The 22,495-nt window shown below is 35.3% G+C and overlaps 3 protein-coding genes across 7 annotated transcripts in view; 1 reads left to right on the top strand and 2 right to left on the bottom strand.

Annotated features, from left to right (window-relative positions):
• The window catches only part of vta1 (vesicle (multivesicular body) trafficking 1), a 48,188-nt gene extending 46,315 nt beyond the window's left edge, over positions 1-1,873 (bottom strand). Inside the window, exon 1 of the mRNA XM_058756642.1 lies at positions 1,634-1,873. Within this exon, the coding sequence (XP_058612625.1) occupies positions 1,634-1,724 (91 nt within the window). The 5' untranslated portion in view covers positions 1,725-1,873. The remainder of the gene's footprint in view (positions 1-1,633) is intronic.
• Positions 1,874-2,322: 449 nt separating this feature from the next.
• gje1a (gap junction protein epsilon 1a) lies at positions 2,323-6,451 on the bottom strand. Of its 5 annotated transcripts, none has more exons than XM_058756227.1 (5): positions 6,134-6,451; positions 5,899-5,995; positions 5,100-5,251; positions 4,778-4,960; positions 2,323-3,777 (listed from the first exon to the last, which is right to left on the bottom strand). In XM_058756227.1, exons 3-5 carry the CDS (start codon positions 5,136-5,138, stop codon positions 3,376-3,378), a joined length of 624 nt encoding a protein of 207 aa, XP_058612210.1. In that variant the 5' UTR covers positions 5,139-5,251; positions 5,899-5,995; positions 6,134-6,451; the 3' UTR covers positions 2,323-3,375. The 5 variants fall into 5 exon arrangements, with proteins under 5 accessions (XP_058612210.1, XP_058612211.1, XP_058612209.1 ...); XM_058756228.1 differs by having other exon boundaries at positions 5,899-5,992; XM_058756226.1 differs by having other exon boundaries at positions 5,899-6,451.
• A 2,382-nt stretch (positions 6,452-8,833) lies between these two features.
• nmbr (neuromedin B receptor) lies at positions 8,834-15,388 on the top strand. The gene is made up of 3 exons (XM_058756574.1): positions 8,834-9,222; positions 12,474-12,819; positions 14,992-15,388. Exons 1-3 carry the CDS (start codon positions 8,834-8,836, stop codon positions 15,373-15,375), a joined length of 1,119 nt encoding a protein of 372 aa, XP_058612557.1. The 3' UTR covers positions 15,376-15,388.
• The last annotated feature ends 7,107 nt before the right edge of the window (positions 15,389-22,495 follow it).

Here is a 22,495-nt window from a genome sequence, read left to right as displayed (position 1 = left end):
CGCTAATCCTCTGCGTCTTCAGCGGCTCAGATGTCGGGAGTAAATGACGACTGCTATATTCATTATTACATCCAACAACAAAATACCTCAATCACTTAATCGGAGACATCTTGTCATCCTGCACCAGAGTCGACACAATGGTGGACAGCTCTCAGCTCACTCAGGGCGGGTCTAAGGTAAGATGGGCTTGTCAATCAACTATCGTCAATTAACTATCGCGGCCTGCGCAGAACTACATCATTCTGACAGGAATCTCATAAAAGCCTGATTTGGGGGATTTAAAAAAAATAATAATAATAACACTGGGTGGATTTTCATCATTATATAGGGTGGATGTGTACACATACTTCCAACACACATTTATGTTCAAACAACACAAAGTGAATTTTGCATCCGATGACCCATTTAAAATATCTTTTGTGTTCAGCAGTAGAAAAAACTCATACAGGTTTGGAACAACTTGAGGGTGATTAAATGATGGCCGAATTATAATTTTGTTGTGAACTATCCCTTTAATTATAACAGATTTAACAATTTAAAAAAAAAAAAAAGACTGCAGTTTTATGACATCACTAGAAGCATATGGCTACATAATATGCATGTGTCATGCATCTCATGATGTGAGCACAGATCAAGCATACTAATGGGATGGGGGGGACATCTAAAGGCCCAAGGCCTGCAGATGATCCCTGGGGTCCTCTGAGCAACTGGACTGACCAACTTCCTGTAACGCAAAGGGTCACGATTCATCTCAGTCTATGTCACGCTTTAAAAGTCTGTACAGAAGAATTACAGTATTGCTAAAAATAGATGTACCACATGCAAAGTCTGACACACCTATATGATAATTCAAAGTACCAAAGTCCTTCAAAAGCCCTAGCCCTTTACAACACCGAAAAGATTCTGTTAAAATTTTGACAACTCAGCTTCTGAGTAAAACATATTCTGAAATATACTGTAACTTTAAACAAGGTTGTGGAAATTTCAGTTCACGTCCTATCACAACACACATCGAGATGGGCGGACAAGGAACTTGTTTTTCAGCTTCGCGTGGTGAGAATGACAGCAATACCTAACATGATTCAGCATATAATGATTACTCTTACACCTGTCGTAAAGAAACAAACTGAATAGCATCCCTAAAGAACGACTACATCTCAAGAACAGCATCCCAGAACAGCATTAAATTAAATCTAGCACATGATGTACTCGTGATGCAGTGAAGTTTTGCCAAAACCTTTCCAAACAAAGCAACCAGTTAGCCAAATACTGTTACATTTATTCCTAAACTTGTATCACAACAGCGTGTGTGTAGATCTATTAAACGGGGAATCTAGCTGTACATATGTATTTATAAATGTTCTATAAATTAAGCTGTTGAAATAGCTATATGATCATAACAGCAGTTGTTAGCTAGCTTAGCAAAGTAACGTTAACTGAAATTAACTTCCATAACAAACTGGTTAAAATACAACATTTCTATCTACTGCATGTAAAAATACTGAGTAATTAAAACCATTTAAGCTAAATTGTACTGGTATAATCTACAAAATGACAAGTTTAGTAAACCAGTGAGAGGGGAGGAGCTGCTATGTGACAAGCTAACAAAACAAAGCGCTATTTTTATACTTACAGTAATAAGCGACCACCGGCTCTCTTTTCTCATGTTCCTGCGCTGTTCTTAAATAGTGCTGGATCGGTTTCAGCTGCGGTGGGAGAGCCATCCCGAAGAAAAGACACTGTTACAAACTTCTAAGATTAGCAAGAGCTGAAAAACGGCTAATAACAACGCTGACAGGCGCTCGCGAAGGAGCCACTTCCGCGTCTTCACGTGAACGCGCAGCCACGCCTTTACTGACCTCCATAGGCGTGGAGTAGGAAATGACCGACATGATCACTGGTTACTTTTATTCTGCATTAAAAACATTGGATTGTATACAAAGCATTTTGTTTAACGTTTTGTTTATTTAGTAATCATATATTTTAAGGTATAATTTGTAACGTATTTTCCATACTAATTGTTTTAATTAATTAAAGGCTACATTTACTTAATTTTGCTTTTCTGTTTTTATTACAACCATCAAGTTTTTTTGTAAATGTTGTACAATTCAATTCGGTGAACCTGTAGATTTACTGTACAGCATTACTGTCATAAAAGAGCCCCTCGTGAAGTTTTAATTTTAATTCCTGTTCTCCAATAATAGATTCTTTTTTAATTGTGTTCGCCTTATAATGTGTAAACATCACATATATGGAAAGGTGTAAACAAAAAAGGAATGACGTGACTATTTTAAATATTTTTACTTGATTGAAACTTTACAAACATTAGGAAAGCATTGTATCTGACAGAGTGCCAAGGATTCACAAGCAGTTCTGTTTATTCTGACCTAGACTGATAATACATTATGGCGGTCATAAAATTTGCACCAATTATTATATCTATATGATGATTTTCATGCATAATCATATCATAAATCCCACAGACATTGATCAAAAACCAATATAAATGATCAACTCTCTACACATAGTACAAAAGCTATTACTCAAACAGCTGTGGTGTTGAAACAGTTGGAAGGCAACTGTGGGAAGATGTGCAGGCCAGACCTGCTGTCAGATCTCCTCAGATGTTTCATTTATGCATAAATAGTATTCTCATAATAAATAGTTACCTGCTGACACAAAATAAGAGATCACAGTATGCCATTTTGTACCTGAGATGAAACACTTGGCTGAGAATAATAACAAAAGTTGGATGGATGCCTGATAAAAATGTACAGATACAGATACTACAAACACACAAGATAATGGACACAAAACTATATGGAAATCAACAGCATCATGAATATACTATCTATGTGCATGATTGTAACTAGGTACCGTGGACCATTCAATAATGTTTTTAGAAACTGATGCACTGTTGCATGTACTTATTCTTCCTTAAGAAGAATGAAATTTAAATCAAACAATATTTGTCAAAATAGTACTTGCAATTTGTGTAGTACTTCAATATCGAAATCTGAAAATATTATAGCAAAGATAATAATTACCTACAAAATATTTATGTGGGTTTGGTTTAGATTACACAAGTTTAAAAAAAAAGTGTCTCCTGCTAGAGAGGTGTTTTTTAGGCTTAAAAAATCTGAAAAGCTAAAAAGATTAATGAGTCCCTTGCCATTAATTAGGCTTGTTTTGTTTTGATTATTCCAGAAAAGGAATGATAAGCTGTCTTGTTTTAAAAAAGCATGTATTTCTGTGTCTACCACCAGAAAATGCAGAGGTATGTGGGTTTATGTCCTATCTGTCATTCAGAGACCCATAGAAGACATAAAACAAACACTGCTGAAGCATCACTCTTAAAAAACACTTCCTAAATTCTCAAGTCACTGGCTGGTTTAAATAACCAAGTCTTCGGAACAGAATCTCAAAAATCTCAGCGATACAGAGGAGTATGGTGATGATGGTGAAGGTGTACATCGCACTGAGGAAGATAGTCTTCTCAAAGTGTTCAGGGACCATACACTTCGAGATGTTGAAGATCTTTGCAAGGGCACTGGCATCGCACATATAAATAGGATCAACCAGGAACCCAAAAAGGTGGCTCTGAAGCCAAAATGCTAAGACTTCCAGAATTATTCTCAACAGGACAGAGATAATGTAGAAGACTGTGGACACTGGCCGCTGAAGGATCTCCTCCTGGTCTATATCTTTACAGGCAGCATAAAGATGAAACACAGCTCCAGGTACCAAGACAGTGACTAGCTGCAACGCCCAGAATACCTACAAACAGACAAAGACAACTTTTTATTACTTTTATGTCTTTAGGTTTTTTTTTTTCACTTTGTCATTTCGTTTTATTTGGATGAAAAATGAATATATGCTGACAGTTTAGTCACCCTCATGCCATCCAAGATGTAGATGAGTTTGTTTCTTCATTTGAACAAATGTGGAGAAATGTAGAATTACATCACCTGCTCACCAGTGGATCCTCTGCAGTGAATGGGTGCCGTCAGAATGCAAGTCCAAACAGCCGATAAAAACATCACAATAATCCACATGACTCCAGTCCTTTAATTTATTGTCTTGTGACTTGTAAATCTGTGTGTTTGTAATAAACAAATCCATCATTAAGTCGTTTTAAACCAGTGCATCACTTCTATTAATGTAACATTAAGACATTAATTGATGGCCTGAAGTCGTGTGGATTATTTATGGACTATTGTGATGTTTTTATCAACAGTTTGGATTCTCATTCTGACGGCACCCATTCACTGCAGAGGATCCATTGTTGAGCAAGTGATGAAATGCTTAATTTCTCCAAATTAGGTAAATCATTGAAGAAACAAACTCATCTACATCTTGGATGCCCTAAGGCAAGTCAGATTTCAGCAAATTTTCATTGAACTATTTCTTTAATTTATCTCAGTGGAAGTGACTGATAAGCTTCAAGTCTGACAGTTACTAGGAACTTACTTACTGATTTTTATTTATTTATTTATTTTTTAAATCCATGTTTTGATTATTGGATTTCTGAAATAGTTTCTAAGGTCCCGTAGACTGCATATACCTAAATGACAAATCTTACAGTTACATGTTTAGATTAGTAAAATGAATTATTGAATGAATAAAAATCTATTAGCTTCCCAGAATTTATCTTTGTTTCTTTATATCGACTTTCTACTTCTTCCTGCATCCACAGTCAATTTTCCCTGTCATTTCATGCATATTTTGATACCACAATAGCAGATTATTAAATCCAGATACTTTCAGAAACTTTTACCTGAGGTGTTATAGGTCTGAACTGGTTGTAACAGTAAAGGTTTATTTCCCTTTTGTCCGGATCACAGCTGAAGTGGAGGGCCTCATTGCCATAAACAGCGAATCCAAGGACCCCAAGGAAAAATGTACGCACAGAGCCAAAAAACAGCGTGTGGAACTGGCCTATCACTGTCGGAGGCCTGAGCTGAAATATGCAATGAAGAGATTATAACATGCATATGCAAGAGCACTAATATCATGCATCCACTAAAATCATGTTGATATCGAATTTTTCTAATTTTGCATAGAAAGATTTGCATATAAACTTTACATTGTATACTTACACATCCTTCATAAAAGTTTTTGATGTAGTTTAATGACATAATATGGCTTCACAACTCTGCATCATTCTATGGTAGCTTGTCACCATCATTGCCAGTCTTCTAGGCCTCAGGCAGAGGCAGATGGCAATTCCGAACCTCCAAATGACCTTTCGCTTTAGAAACCCCTTGTCAATGCATTCTCTTTTTATCCGCAGTGCCTTCATCAATTTACTCACACAGTGCAAAAAAACAAAAAAAACAAAAACAAAAAAACAAAAAGGAAAATAACAAAGGCCGCGGGACATGTGGTCAGCCCATAGGCTAATCCCTATTCAACTCTGTCAGCGAAAAACCAACTCTTGTATCTCACAATAGCACAGAGCAAACATGACAATTGCAACGAAATGCAATTGTATCACTGGGCAGATCACATAATGGAAAACAACAATTAATAAATTACTCAAATTCCTGAGCAGACCTTAAACAGGCTATACAAATCAAGGTAACAATAAATGGCATTTGAGTTAAGTGCATTTTGTAAAACAATGGTTGGTTGAGTAATGATATCTTGGGATTTTGAGACTCTCTAAAACACTTGCAAATTATATCGATGTATATAGTTCCATAAACATATATATTTTTCGTTATTACATATATCTATATATTATATTTGTAGCTACACATCTACCTCAGTTAGGCCTACTGAAAGTTCCTCTATACTTCCCTGCAGTGTTTCTACTCTAAAACTACAGCACAAGTAACGTTCACACGGTAAGAAACGTTTCACAAACGTTAAATCGTCTATTAAAAGTCCACACACCAACCGTAATCCAGGCGGAGAGCTGTTCATCCCCCTTCTTAATCAGAACCGAGGTCCTGCTCTCATGTCACTGCGTCCCGAGGGAAAGACAGACCTGCTGGAAAAGCAGCATGTTGGGGGCGCCTTTCTGACGGCAAGCTTTTTCGACTCATAAACCAAAGAGCAAACAGACAAGCAAGGCATCAAAGAAACGAAGCAAAGAATAGATCATTATGGCCACAGAGATGCTAATTACCGAAATAAGAGTACTGGGGTCTGGCGGTCATACGGTCATTGCGCACGTGATGCACACGCAAGCATAGCTGTCAATCAGAGTGATTCTTCATATATGACCATGCTTGATTGTTTTGTTAGCTCACGGAGATCATGGCATAATAGAGGACTCTGTTATATGAGTTTACATTATTAGTGCGATGCCATAGGCTGTAAATATGAGTTTGTGTATTTATATTGTTTGTGCAATAAAAAGTTTAAAAATTTCCCAATTTCTTTGAAAATAAAAGTAAAAGTGTAAATTACGTTTCCATAGGCTACGTCTGATTCCAAACTAATTTAAAATGCAATTCTTTATATATAAAAAATAAAATACTTGAATATGCCTTTTCTGTAATGAACGTGTTTTAAATTTCTTTTAATTAAAAAACAAAACAAAAAAAAAACATTAAATGACTGAATCCTTATAGCTAAAGATTCTTTTTTTTTTTTTTTCTAAAATGAGGCAGCTATGTGCGTTAGTTCTGGTTTTGGATGATGGAGAAGGTAACCCATAAACAGCATACGTAGGCTACCTTACAGCAATTAAATATTTCAGTTGCATTCTTCTCTAATTAGATTTTTCGTCTCCAGCATTAACATGTTGCATCAATAGCGTCATAAATACCAGCAGATGTCACTAAATCAACAGACTACATTTCCGCATGCAACCCAAGTCGGTTGCGAATTATATCCATTTAGCCTATTACCAAAGGCTACATTTACATCAGACAACATCTGTGTTGTGGTAAACATACACAATTAGATAGAAATGATTTTGTTCGTAGGATGTGAGTCAAGGCGAGTAACTAGTCCAGTTGAACTGCTAGAGACAGAGAAAGAGTGGGGCATGATGCTTTTCATTCGTAGACTGAAACTCATTCAGGTATGCAAGGCCCATGTCAAGTTCAGAATTTGATTGTTCCCTTGGCTGATCTTTAAGCAGAGCAGAACCAGTTAAAGTTGTCAAAACACCACACCATTTCCGAAGTTTCTGGAAGTTTGAATTCAGCCTTCTAAAATGAGGCTACGGAGGCTTAAAGTCTTTGTATTCAGCATGGCACAAAGACGAGTTTAACAGACCAAAAGCAAGGACCAAGACAGGAACGTGATAAATTGGCCAACTGAAAAATCTGATTTCAAGATCTGTCTAGACAAGGCACTTTTCTCATCAGCATTTATAATCCATAAATGTCTGTTTGCAGTCAGTGTCTGTTTGTTTTAATCCTCGTAAGGATGAGAAGCCCAATCTAAACGGAGGTTTGAATAAAAAATCTCTTTATGTAATTCTTTGGTTACATGCAGTGACACACGACACAAGCCACACACAAAAAGTCTTCTCCATTTCTCCAAAGTTGCCACATCTTTGCAAGGGACTGGAGAATTTTCTTTTCTATCTTTCTTTTTCAAATACCTGTTTTCCACTCTAGTTGTCCAGACCCAGTTGGTTTTCTGATTACGTATTTATTGCAATTCTTCCCTCAGTAAATCCCCCCTGCGAGTCATAGAAAGAGCATGAAAGAGCTCCAGCCGAACCCCGATAAGGGAGTACGCGGACAAAAGCTGCACCTGACGAGTCCAGAAAGCACAATCCCAGTTTGCGCTACTGATGAGCGACTGCACCATATGGCCAACATCATTCAGAGATGGGGCTTCGTTTCATGAAATAAATAAATACACTTTAAAACAGGTCGTGAAGGATAGATAGATAGATAGATAGATAGATAGATAGATAGATAGATAGATAGATAGATAGAGAACTGTTTGGTGCTGCGCTCTGCAACACTGTCCGCATTGAAGTGGTGGCTCCTATGGCAAGCCAATTTACCATTGATTCCTTTAATAATATATATATATATATATATATATATATATATATTATGCATCTAATACTTGTTTTCTAATTAATACTAATAGTAAAACTGGAATAGTTAGAATTGGAATAGCCAGAACCAAATACACACTAGTAAAAAGTGAATCGTGATTTGGGATCCAAGACCAGTGGCGAAGAATGAATAAATACTAGTATCACATGACTGGTTACATGACAAGCCAAGTCACCTTTATTTCTATAGCACTTTATACAACACAGATGGTTTCAAAGTAATAAACAGGAAAATTATGAAAACTCAATTATGAGACTATTCAGAGTCTGTTAAGCAGCTCTAAGTGTGTCTAAAAGTGTTGTTACTTAGCTTAAGTCAGTTAAGTGTTGATTCAGTTCAATAAAAGTGTAAAGTTAATCTATTTTGAAATGAGTTCAGTTCAGTTTTTCTACAGAAGCATTGTTGGTATTCAGCTTGAGTTGGTTCAGTGTTAATTCAATTCAGTTGGATAAAAGTGTAGATGTTGCAAGATGTGATTTACCTAAAAAGCAGCTACAGAATAGTCATTATCCAGCGTTTTACTATTCACTATTGGATTTTCTAAAATATGTGTTAATAACATCAATACACAATAGCTTGTTTTAAAGAGATAAATGTTAAATTGGTTTGCCACAAGCTCCCCCTTTACTTGTTCCTGCCTGTCAAAGAAGCCAGTCAACTTTTAGGGACGTGGCTGAAGACATCGCTCATTTCAGCACTAAGTTTGGCGGACAGCACCTCTCTCTCTTTCTCTCTCGCAACTGGACAACTTTTAAAACCCTTTCAACTTCTCTGCTTTCTAACCACTAAAACAAAATATGGATCACACTTTCTCTGAGGATACCTCAGTTTATGAGAACTTCACAGATGACTGGACATCAGATGGAGGGGAAACGGTGCATTTCATCATTCGATGCGTTATCCCGTCGGTCTACATACTTATCATAACGGTTGGTTTACTGGGCAACATTACTCTTGTGAAAATATTCATCACTACCAGCGCGATGCGAAGTGTACCAAACATTTTCATCTCCAGCCTGGCCGTGGGAGATCTTTTGCTTTTGGTCACTTGTGTACCAGTGGACGCGTTCAGGTATTTCTACGAGGAGTGGATTTTTGGAACGGTGGCTTGTAAGATGATCCCGGTGATCCAGCTCACTTCGGTCGGAGTCTCCGTGTTCACTCTCACGGCACTGAGCGCAGACAGGTAAGGCAAAAAAAATCATCAATGAACAACTGCAATCACTGTCACATTCACTACTGAATGAACTCAAGATAATGACATTTAGATAGAAGATAATGATTTTTAATGATGTTTAACCAATAAAACATGAGAAATGAGCAACAAACGTGATATAGCCTATGCCATTTTTGTATACTATAGCTTATACATTGATTTTAACACAATTTTGACACACACACACACACACACACACACACACACACATGTCTGCTAAATGACTAAAAGTAAAAAAAAGTAATATATATATATATATATATGTGTGTGTGTGTATTGCATTACTAATTAAACAATTTATTATATACACACACTTTATACATTTTTTATTTATATTTTTGATTATTTAATTTTTTTATATATTGTTAATATATTATTTTGTGTGTGTATATATACATTGTTTATTGCTATATAAGCCACGAGAAAATATTCATAGTTACTGCTTTAAGTCATTAAACAGTAAAGACCTCCTTATTAAGCACCTGTAGCTGAGAGCAAATGCAAATAACTTTGATTTACAGAGGAATTAATCGTGATGATGAAGATATCATACAACATTTGGCAAGCAGCCTGAAGGGATTCTGTAGTACATTTGATTCATGGCACAGATATATTTCTCAACAACAAAAATGCAGTTCATTTCTCTGTCATTACACAGAGTGATGGGGTTAGGTGGGCACAGAGCACAGGTTTGGACAGTTTATGAAAGATTTATTAGGTAGTTTGGTTTTTTATACTTTCTATACACATAAATATTGTTTTGAAGGCTGGAAGTCATCTATACAGCCTACCCATGACATTATTATTCTGATTTACTCACACCGCAGTGAATTTTATTATAGAAATGCAGCGTTTTCATAACCAAATTGGACCAAGGCAGCTGTAAATAACAGAGGCATCATTACAGCCAAGAGAGGAGGGTTTGGGATAAAGCTTACTAAAAATCATTGTTTATTCAAGAAAATCTCCACATACATCAGGACCATAATTCCTTAATATTTCTTTCCATAAACTGCTACTGAAAGTAGGAATATCTTCATAATTTGAAGTTTTCATTAGTAGATTACAGTGCCTCAAATCCTAAATGATGATTGACAACCTAACTAATTGACAAGCTTATTTCTGGCTGCAAGTCTGTGAAAGAGCATTAGAAATGTGGCTGAGGATCCGTAGTGAAGATGACAAATGTCCTCTCTGTTTCACATACTCAGTCTTATCCTTCATTGTTGTGTCAGTGCTTGGGGGCCCTGGCTAAAGGTGATGACCTTTCCTAGTCTGATTTGTCGCTCTGTCTGTTTGTTGTTTTGAGCACCTGAAAGTTCATTTGTGTCACAGTGATTATGCCACCACCCTGGGGGTCCAAGCAGTTCTCATTTATTGCTATTGATTTGCAGGCTGCATTAACAGTTCCGTTCCCCAAAACGACAATCGTGATGCAGAATGTAGTCAATGCTCAGCTACTTGTGATAATGAATCTCCTGGCCAAAGGAATTGAGTCTAAAATGATAGATTTGGGGAGCTTCTGCTTGAGGAAGAACGACAAGCGCGTTGACTAGTATTTCATGTGAGAGGAAGAGAAAACAGACAATTTGTTTTGTCAACCAGACGATTGTTTTGAAGACTTAATCTGATTAGAACTTACTCAGCATTCACAGTCATGCATGAAATACAATCGAGTTCATTTGCATGTCAGTCAGTTCATACTGTATGTTCAATTGGGACTTGTTTATTCATGGAGAAATCAAGCTGTGATCGTGGCGCTCCCCAGCTAACCCACGCCTCAGGCAGGGCAGTCCGTTTTCATTGAGGGAGGAAAAAGCAAGCCCGGGGCAGTGAAACCTGGTGGAGGGGAGAAGTCAGGGCGAGGATGCTGTCATATGAGATTTCCATTTACCTTAGAGATGATGGCAGCAGAATGTCTAAAGAACACTGTCGAATAGATCAAACCGTGCCGGTTTGTCAATAGGAGAAAATTGTCAATTTCCTTGGAGCAAAAGTAACCAATTTTCCACCATGAATTTCCTGTATTGGTTTTGGTGTATTCTGTCTGTAGGCTTTGCAGCTTCAGCAGAAGATCGGAAAGATGTGCACAGGAAATATCGTATTTCCTATAGGACAGCTTTTCTTTTAGGAAAAAACATTAACCTAGAGATGAATCATTTATGACTTTGATCATGTAGTTTTAGACTTACTATTGCTGATCTCCAGTGTAAAGATTTTTTAGGTGCAACTATAGAGTAGCAAACATTAAATAATTAAATTAAAAATGTGGAAAAAATAATTATGTAATATTTATAAGATAATTATTTTTTAAATTTACATACAGTATATGTAAAATCTGTAATCTGTAAATATAAATCCGGAAAATGGATAATTCTACATTATATTTCTAAAAACTCTATATATAAAATCTGTAAAAGTATATATATATATATATATATATATATATACATATATGACATACATAAAATATTTACTTTTTACGTTTATAGTATATGTATATTTAACATAAAGCACATTGTAATATTCCAAATTGAATCGGTAAAATAATCTGTAAATATATACATTTGCAAAATGATATATTTCTAAAAATCTATATAATCCATAAATAAAATCTTTAATATATATATATATATATATATATATATATATATATATATATATATATATATATATATATATTAATATGTCAAAGTAACAGTAAAATGCAAAAGAAAAAAAAAGTAAGCAGTTTTCGTTAATTCTTAAAGCTTAACATTTTTTTATTTAAAGGTGCCATAACCCTTGAGCAATATGTTTTAATGAAAAAAAAAAAAAAATTTAATATAAATTTACAGAGTGTGTAACTTCCGTTCATGACTGTGCTGACAAAGTACTTAAATTCTTCAAAGATTGTCACATAAAAAGCTTATCCAATAAAAGAAATGTATCCCTGTATGACGACAGTAGAATATTAAGAACATGGAATGAAACCATTTAAGAAACAGATTAGTAACGGTTAAAGCACCTAATCTCAAAATGTTGTTTTACTAATAATGGGTCAAGTTTAAACAGACACGTATCCTAGTGTGGACTTCAGATAAGAAACCACAGTGTTTTTTTCCCTTAAGCAATGATAAATAGTTGATAAACAAAGCAATTTTCTCTTTCATCCAACCTCAGCCTGGATGAAAGGCACAGCGATCTGTGTGCTGACAATTCTTCACATATGTTTCTCTTAGACACAAAGCTATTGTGAATCCCATGGACATCCAGACCTCCAGCGCAGTGTTCTGGACCTGCTTGAAGGCCATCACTATATGGGTTGTCTCAGTGCTGCTGGCTATCCCTGAGGCGGTCTTCTCGCAGGTGGTTCATATGCCAGATAAGAACATGACGTTCACCGCTTGTGTGCCGTATCCACTCTCCAACGAGATGCATCCCAAGATTCACTCCATTATGATATTCCTCGTCTACTTCCTCATCCCTCTGAGTATTATCTCTGTTTACTACTACCACATCGCGAAGACGCTTATCAAGAGTGCTCATGATATGCCAGGTGAGATTAGTGAGCACTCCAAAAGACAGGTAAGAGGTTCCAGGGGAAAAGTGTAAAACTCACACGGTTGAATGCCAATCCTCTGTGTTTGCATTATGTATCAATCATGTTTTAAATATCACAGATGAGACAGTACCACAGAACGTACAGATTTGTCATTATTAAATATTAACTTAATGTGCTTCATGTGGTCACTGGCAGGGTTGTGCCAAAATTCTAAATTTAAGAATGAGTGTGAATTTGGGATACACTTCACAGAAAGTTATTTGGGACAATTTGGAATATGTTATTTGGTTCTATCTATCTATCTATCTATCTATCTATCTATCTATCTATCTATCTATCTATCTATCTATCTATCTATCTATCTATCTATCTATCTATCTGTCTATCTGTCTATCTATCTATCTATCTATCTATCTATCTATCTATCTATCTATCCATCTATTCCATTTTTAAGCTGTCAAACAAGTTGTTAACCCAAGATCACTTTTATATACTTGCATACACTTGTAGTGTATAGGATTTACTTTGAAAAACATTTTTTTCTCAGAAATTGATACCAAATTTCACAAATAATTACAAAGAAATATTGAACTAAATGTGAAATTTGATAAATATAAAGACTATACAAAAATTATTGAAAAGAGGTGCTCTTCCAACGAAAGAGGAGGTGCAACCAAAAATCAAAAATCCGTCAAAAAACGTCATTGTAATTAATAAAGTTTTGACCTCTTCAAGAGTTTTCTACTGGCATGATAAGTATAAAGTATAAAGACTGAAATAGTATATTTATTTATTCATTTATTTTTTGTAAAATGTACTCTATATATATCATTTACAACTTTAAAGATTCAGGAATTCAATTGGAATTCAAAAGACATCCTTAATGCAGTTCACAATGCATATAATCCTTGCTCATTATTTAGAAAAAAATGTCAAATTGCAGTAACAGCTGTTGTTAATGGAATTGGCCCTTTTATGATGATCTAAGACCAGATGCCTTTCCAAAAATTCAAACCATAAACATTTTTAGAGAACGTATAAAATGAGCCTCTGTTGAACTGAGGGACACCCTTCATAAAATGCTCCCTTGACAGTTTTTCTGAGACAGGGCACTTTATCTTTTGCTGGGCTGTGAATCATCAGTTAAGCATTGTGCCAAGGGTCCTTAAGGATGACAGATATTCTCGTTAATATTCTCTTTTAGCAGCTGTTTCAAGGCAGCTAACATTTTCCGCTCCCGCTTGCCCTTGATAATACAGTATATCATCCTAGCTGAAGTTTATCACTTTATCTTATCTCTTTAGGTTATGAGTAATTATGCATTTCACGGGACAAAGCAACACAGTCATGTTCATCCATCTATCATTCATTTCTCTGAATGGCATGAATGGCTTTTTGGGATATAATCTCTTGTATTGCAATGTATGTACTTCATTGAACAGGAGAAAAATAATGCATTATCAGTACTGCAGAATCTCAGGAGCCAACTAATAAAAAATTGCATACCCAAAAATGAAAATTCAGACATTATTTACTCACCCTCACGTTATTCCAAAATAAAATAAGATATATCCTTTTATAAGAATAAGATAATTCAAAGCACAAAGCAACATGCACTACCGATCAAAAGTTCAGAATAATTAAGTGTTTAAAAGAAGTTGATTATTTGATTAAAATAATGCAGACACAAATGTTATCACAATTTAAAATAATCACTTTCGATTTTAATAAAACATTAAGCAGCAAAAACTGTTAATAATAAATGTGTATTGAGCACCAAATCATTCATTTTTTATGATTTCTGAAGATCATGTGACACTGATGACTGGAGTAATGGCTGCTGAAAATTCAGCTTTGCCATCACAGAAAAAAATTACATTTTAAAATACAACATTTTCAATATTACTGTTTTTGCTGTATTTTTGATCAAATAAATGCAGCCTTGTTACGCTTGATGAAGATGCTTCCTTTAAAAACATTCAAACATAATGCTGAAACATAAATTGCTAACCAGAACACCTGTTGGAACTAAACTTGATTCCTGCAAATGACAATCAATAACTGGGTTCAGAATCAGGCTTGAGGATGCACTACTGAACTTGCATGCATTTTATTGACCATTTCCTCATCTAAAATGCACCTTGTGCTTTATCGAGTGTTCTTATCTGTCAACTTTTCTCCTTCTCTCTTCTGAGACGGAAACGAGGAAGCGTCTAGCCAAGATCGTTCTGGTGTTCGTGGGCCTCTTTGCGCTGTGCTGGTTCCCCAACCACGTTCTCTACATGTACCGCTCATTCAACTATCGGCAGATCGACTCTTCGCTGTCACACCTCATCATCACGCTTGTGGCGCGCGTGTTGAGTTTCTCCAGCTCCTGCGTGAACCCGTTTGCCTTGTACCTGCTGAGCGAGAGCTTCCGAAGGCACTTCAACAACCAGCTACTGTGCAGACAACGCAAATACCAAGAGCGCAACACCAGCTACCTCCAGAGCACCTCTGCTATCCGCATGACCTCCATCAGGAAGAGTACACCCGCTGTCGCTAACGGACATGGCCTAAAAACAGGAGTCTGCATTTAGCATCTGTTCTCCAAACCGAACAAAACCTGAGCATAAGGGTTGCTGGTGACTCACATTTAGGTTCGATTGAAGTGTTTGGTGACCCAGCTGGGTAAACAGGTGGTTATTGAAGCAGAAGAATTACTGTTGTAAATATTGCATGCATGTTTTTTTCCAACGGTTGCAGCGTCGCTTGAGCCCAAGAATGAAATTTGCTTTATTTTTGAAACATTGTTCTTATTGCAAACAGAAAGGAATGGATATCTCGCTGATAAAGACTAATTCTATTTCTCCTCAACCAAAATACAATTTCTGCCTGTATAGATCTGTACAAAAGATTTCCATTATTGTATAATGGCAGGTTTGCTTTTCAGCTCAATCTTATTTCATTTATCATCCAATCAAATGATGAAAATTCAACTTTAATGAATGGAAAGTGCACTTAAAACAGTAAATGAATGTTTGGGAAAGCAGTTTTGATTTCACCAAGGAGGACAAGTGTATTGTAGAGATCCCACTGAAATCATATACAATGCCTATGATCACTTTCTATTTATCAGACAATGACAATATATTCAATTTAGGAGCAACGGGAGACATGGCTCTTCCTGGTGAATGTTAATGTCTACGATGATAGATCAGACAGGTCGCACACTCAAGGGTAAACTGTGGTGATTAGATTAATATATGCATAAACAGATTTGGATTCAACATGAATATAAATTTTTCAGACACATTCCCCCTTGCCTTCTGATATATGAGTCATAGGAACACCAAGATCATCCTGGCAGATTAATATCAATAACACATGCTGTGTATCATTCTTCGATTCACCAGCAAATATTATCATATTAATCACTGCATTGCAGTACATCATCTTTAAAAATCTTTGAAATCAGTTTCTGTTTGGAGTGCCTGGTGTCTATATGTAATGGAATAATCATTCATTCGTGAGGTGAAAATATTACCTATAAATGCAGCGACTGCAGGAAGTGCACCTTCGAGCCAAGTTTTGAGCTTTTCATCAGGTTGCAGAACCTTTAAAAAACATCAAACCTTAACATGACATGATTTAGTGACCTAAACAATGAGTTTAAAGAGTTTTTTGCGATCTTGTGATCCTTGAGGTATTATTTTGGAAAATTTACACAATTTTAAAACTGAATACTTGCACTTTTACCCAACACACACACATTTTCATTTAGACCTTCAAAGGACATAATTCATTGGTCATCATTATACATTTTGGTCTCTTTATCTGAACAAGTTAAGTTCCATGAATTTTCTTCAAAACAATGAAATCCGTTTTAATGGAAAATGTAATTAGTGATAACTAATTGCAATGATTTGTCCTTGTAAAGACACATCTTAGTTCCCACAACACAGAATCTTTGACGTAAAGCAATGTGTTTTAATTAAATTGAAAATTAACATGACTTAATTGACACTTGACTTTAACAATACATTTCAGAATGTTGGTTTCAGTTTAACATCAGTTTAAAAAAAAAAAAAGTTTGGGCATCAAAGTTACTTTAATGAAAAAAATCTCCACTGGTTCTTAATTTTCATAAGTCTATTTCGAAAGCCAAGAAAAAACCTTTACAAACCTGAATACAATTAAATGTGGAACTTGGATATTTTGACTTTAAAGTAATATTTCAACAGTACCCATAATTTCTACTTTTTACACTCTGCATAGTACAATTATGAAATGATATAAAAATATAACAGCACAGAACATAATAAATAGCATCCTTTAGCATCACGAAGTGAAGTGAAAATACACATCAAACTTACCTCCTCAAGAATTGATTGTAACTGTTCCACAGAAGCAGGATCTAAATGTAATTTGGAATGATTGATTAAACAGGCACACTACCCATTTCCCATCTACTTTATTGGGATTTCACTCCGAGAGTAAATTAAACATATGGATTAACTTCTTACATTGAATCAAGACACGTTCAACCAAACTGGTTAATTATATCTTTAAGAACATATGCAAAAAAGCAGTAAAAGGATAATGCTAAACCATAAAATAAGTATTTCTGCACTTCTGAGCTACAGTAGCCCGCTACCTACATTCATTCATTTATATTCATTAATCTGCCTACAGTGATTATTATCGGTTTGGAATTCAATATTAAAATAAAAACGATCAGTAAGAAATTTTATCTGCATTTGCAGTAATTTGGATGTAAACTGTATGTATCATCAACTGATAACAGCAAAACAATGTTGTTATTGTAACACAATTATTGTATGACTATGAGTCAACATGGAGAAGCAGGGCCTCCTCTGCTCTTAAATTGGAACATCAGTCAAGTGTTTCACGTGGGTATAGAGCAATGCACAGATATGTCTTCTACAAGTCTAGCTGATTTAGACATCTACATAATGCAGTAATAACAATTCAGTCATGCATGTTGACCATAACAAGGTCATGGAATATTAATCAAGATCTGTTAATTAAAAACATCAATAGACAAAACTTAGACTCAATAAAGCTTGCATATAACGGTTTTGATTACACTCTATTTAAAATGATTAATTTGATAAAGTGGCTCTGTTTTGATACAAGAGTTTATATTTTAATCAGGGATGTCCACCTCCTGCATATGATAAAATGTCAGTTATGCTTACAATGTGCATGTGCATTTCTTTTTCATAATTGAAAAAAGAATACAAAATATTCCAAAACATGTTCATATGGGACCACACTTGAATGGATAAATATGAATGAATACACCACGTAATGGTTCTATGTGTTGAAATATTACTAGCTGGTTTTAAGTAAATTGTATGCGTTTATTGAAAAGATGTATTTTAATGTTTTCTTGAGATTATTTGTGAGATTTTTTTTATTGTAGTATTTGTGATTCATAAATTGTTCAATAATATCAATCAAGATGTATTTAAAATGCTAAGTTATTAAAGATTCAGATGGAATAACAAATAAACTGATTTTTGGACTTCTACAAATCTACAAATGCTTTATGTTCCCTGAAACCAGACTTGGAAGATGCAAAACAAGCTTTATTTATTTATAGGCTATATTAACTTCCTTAAGCAACTGCAATGCAAATTTGGTCCTTTTTAAAAGACCATTATCTGTTCATTCACAGATAAAGTTCACTTTATTATTCATAACTGCTGAATGAGTCATGGCGCAAAACATTTGAAAGTCAGATGTAAAGAATTTTTATGACATGTTTTATCGCTGTCTCCCAGATTGGAATAGCATTTTCTTTTTATTTGTCACAGAGCAAAGTAGGAAGAAAATATTTGTGTCAATAATTGTATATCAAATATAAATCAGCATAATAAAAGGGAGCGTTGTGCTGTATGCACTGAACCCTGATAAGACAGTCGGCTGAAAGCAGTGGATTTTTTCAAGATGCTGCATTTTAGAAGAAATTATTATTAATAACACTAACAAATCATCAGATTTTCAGAGTACTGACGATTTTCTCTCACATATTTGTAAACCCCACACAGCACTGTCTGACTGGACTAATATTTTAGGTCCTGCTCATATATAATAGAAACTGTCCTTATGAAATAGTAATGAAAGTGTATGAAAAGCTTCATTCTATATGTACACAGTTTAAAGCACAAGGTTCATCCTTGGAAATAAGATAACATTTAGTGTGTTTTTCACTATCCCAGAGGCTTTTCCCCTTCCTTTCTGTGGAAAGAGTTCCTTAGTGACATGACAATCTAACATTTCCTTTGCAATTTCAAAGGAAGAGAGTAAGATCAGTCACTGAGAAGCAGCGAGAAAGACTTGCCATTGTGCTAGCAGAAAACACTAATGCACAATTTTCTCAACAACCCTCAGTGAAAGGCCAAACTGTGTAGACAGTTAATTACGCTTTTCTTTCTATTGTTGTCATGTTGACTTGTTGTCCTGATTGAAACAGCATGTAAATTGTTTGCTATTATTCCCTCTATGCTGATCACTAATCCAAAATTCTGGGAAAAGTCTTCTATAGTGACCCTAAATAACTTCATTAGTAAGGTTTTATCAGCGAGTTTAAAAATGGCTTTAAGAAAAAGAGCAAAAATAGAGTCAGCCCAAATCTTTCCATTGTGATATTAATTGAAATGAGCACACCCTGTAATTCTCTACCAATCATCTGCCTTAGTTGATTAGTTGTGATCTAGAAGTAACTCTTTCACCTATATGTACCTTTGCATAATCATATGCCATTAAACGGCAAAGCCTCAAAGGTCATTTATGTCTAGCGAAGCACCTGAATTGCATCCTTAAGAGTTCAGCTTTTCACAAAAACATGTGCAAAAGAGCATGTTAAAATGTCATTCGTGTATATGCCCTCAAGTAAACAACCCTGGTTAAATGTTTTTTCTATAACTGCCCCGTGTTCTGCTGAACTTTCCTGTTAATGAATATGGAGGCTATTCCTCTGCCGTCGTTATGATAAGGCCAATGCTCAATCAAGGAAAATAATTGGCAGCCATCCCATCGTTGTGTGTGATAATTCCATTTGACACTACCATGTCTTTTGTTTGCACGCATGCTGTCACTCTTCACACATTTATTAGCTCACATCTCAAAAGTGGCCAAATGCTGATGGCGCTGATCACTTTTAGACTGGGCGCAACTCCTTATACCCTCCACAGAATGAATGGCACTTTCTTAATGGAATAATTTCATTACCTAAGAACTGCATCGGTATCAATTCATCTCTTCTTAAAGGAACAGTGCACCCAAAATTAAAACACTTATTGTGTTTCTTTTCGTCAGCCTTTAACTGTTATTGTTCATTCTTGACAATTCCTTTACTGTCTCCAATACACTCATGAATATTTCACAGAAATTATATATTTGTCATAAAACATCACTTTTTACCACCTGTAAATGTCAACAACAACAACAACACTGAAAGTCTTTAATAAAAGAAACAAAAAAAAAATACTTACTGATAGTTCTCTCATCTCTTTCATCATTTAGGAATCTTCAATATAAATTTACTGAAAAAAAGGTGTTAAATTAAAAATAATTCTATTCAAAACCATGTAAATGTTTGTGTTGTTTAAAACATATATTAAAATAAAACCTTTAAGTTAGCGAAACCTTATAAAAAGTAGGCTATATTGATACAAATTTACTCTCTACTAGGGGTGTGCAGCGGAGCCATTATTTGTATCTGTATCTGTATCTGTGACAATCTCAAAATTATTTGTATCTGTATCTGTATTCGGATAGATCCGGAAGTGGGCGTGGCTTAAACCGGAAGTTCGTCAAATTACATGAAAATACTATTTTAAATGCAAACCTGTTCGATTCGTAGTTTTTATTTAACAAATGTGCCCTGTATAACTAACGAAAGTATTATTTTTTATTAAAATTATAACTTTGTAAATATCTTCTATTTAAAACGTTATCAAAAAAGAAAAATAACTGTATTCTTCTTATTTTCCAGTGAAACTGTGTACAAATTTGACAAGAGACAAGCATCCACAATCTTAAATAAGAGCAGCAGTAGTAGAAAAAAATTAAATGGAAAGAAAGTGTTCAGTAGCCTACTCATAGCAGAATGACAATAAAGCTTGCTTGAACTTTAAGTAATTAGATAATGTGTTGCAGGAGTCTGTGATCATTTACAAGTTTTTTTTTTTTATCGACAGAGCGTAACAAATCATTTGGACCCTCCAAAAGCCTTGATCAAACATCGCTTTGCGCTCATTTCATTCATATAGGCTATAGTTTACACTCATTCACTTTGCACATCCAGGCCCATAGCCAGCTATGAGGTCCAGACCTCCGTAAATGCTTCACGTTCAAAAATACAATTTGAAAACATATGAAAAATTCTTTAAAATCATGTCGCTGAATAAATTCATGTGGCTGACTCGCAGCAGGAGTGAAGGAGCTCTGCGCAACCGCTCCCCTCCACTCCCCTCCGCTCCGTGTTGCCAGATCTAGTTAATATAAGTGTCGCTGGACTTGTTTTAATACTTAATGTAACAGCGTTAATGAAGTAATTAGGGCATTAATAAAGTGGGAAGATGAAGGTTGAGGCTAGAGATTCTGTATCCTATTTGCAAAATACAAGATTTAAACTTATTTTGGTGCTTTTTTCAGGAGATTGGTTGTGTTTGTTTTTTGTAGCAATATCTGGCAACACTGCTTCGCCGGCACTGACAGGCAGCAATCAAAAAAGGAGCGTGTAGATAGTTTATTGCTGAGGAGACCGCATTCGGTAGACAAATGCAATGATCACCATGATAACGGATTTATCCGAATAACAGAAAAAATATTCGGCAGACTCAATCACATGACCTCACTAATGTAGTGCTGTTCCAGCAAACATGTGATTGTGTCTGCCGAATATTTTTTCTGTTATTCGGATAAATCCGTTATTCGTTTTGAAGCCATTATCCGTGCCTTTCCGAATAAGGTATTCGGATTCGGGCACATCCCTACTCTCTACAACAACTGTTTTAAAGACTCTGCAATATAAACATCATAAAGTACAATAAATATGGTACTAAACACATATGCCAGGTATAGCTAAAAGGCAAAGTATTGCCATATGCCACTGAATAGTATACTACCAACCAAGAGGTTGAAGACCCCTGGTTAAGGTCTATCCGTCTGTCCCTTTGTATTAGCACATATGGAACAAATGCTGCCCATCAGATTATTTATGGGTTGCTTAATTCACCTCCCCTGCGGCACGAATTCATGCTAGCGAACACATGCAGACGTGTGTGAACATACACATAAACACTCTTTCAAATTCTTCATATATATATATATATATATATATATATACTTATTTTTTACCCCTGACAGCTCATGAATGGCCTTGCTGTTTTATTTTAATATGACAGTTCGGTCTTGGTAGGGGATTTGCCAGAAGTCTTCTGTTACTATCAATGCAGAAAAGTGATGACAGTTCAGCAGGACTATTTCATTTATTACGACAGGTGCTAACGAAGGAGAGCTGACAAGTTATGATTACCTTCGTCTCAGCTCAGGGAATAATTTTATTTGAATGGTTATGTGACAATCAGATTAATATAAGGTAATTGAAACATTAACTAAGAGGGTGTGTGTGATTTTTTCAGAGCAGTCTTTTGTAATTCATCAGGACTCATTCAGGCACATTAG

This window comes from Onychostoma macrolepis, chromosome 20, assembly GCF_012432095.1.
Source record: "Onychostoma macrolepis isolate SWU-2019 chromosome 20, ASM1243209v1, whole genome shotgun sequence".
NCBI lineage: Eukaryota > Metazoa > Chordata > Actinopteri > Cypriniformes > Cyprinidae > Onychostoma > Onychostoma macrolepis.
Note: the sequence above shows the minus strand (reverse complement) of the source record. Positions and strands in the feature narration are given on the sequence as shown.

Bases quoted from the DNA above. Each gene is read 5' to 3' on its own strand.
- nmbr (XM_058756574.1), top strand. From the start codon at position 8,834: ATGGATCACACTTTCTCTGAGGATACCTCAGTTTATGAGAACTTCACA. The intron at 9,223-12,473 runs GTAAGGCAAAAA...TGTTTCTCTTAG, and splicing joins ACGGCACTGAGCGCAGACAG to ACACAAAGCTATTGTGAATC. The intron at 12,820-14,991 runs GTAAGAGGTTCC...CTCTCTTCTGAG, and splicing joins GTGAGCACTCCAAAAGACAG to ACGGAAACGAGGAAGCGTCT.
- gje1a (XM_058756226.1), bottom strand. From the start codon at position 5,138: ATGTCATTAAACTACATCAAAAACTTTTATGAAGGATGT. The intron at 4,961-5,099 runs GTAAGTATACAA...TGCATATTTCAG, and splicing joins AAAACTTTTATGAAGGATGT to CTCAGGCCTCCGACAGTGAT. The intron at 3,778-4,777 runs GTAAAAGTTTCT...GTCTGTTTGTAG, and splicing joins TCAGACCTATAACACCTCAG to GTATTCTGGGCGTTGCAGCT.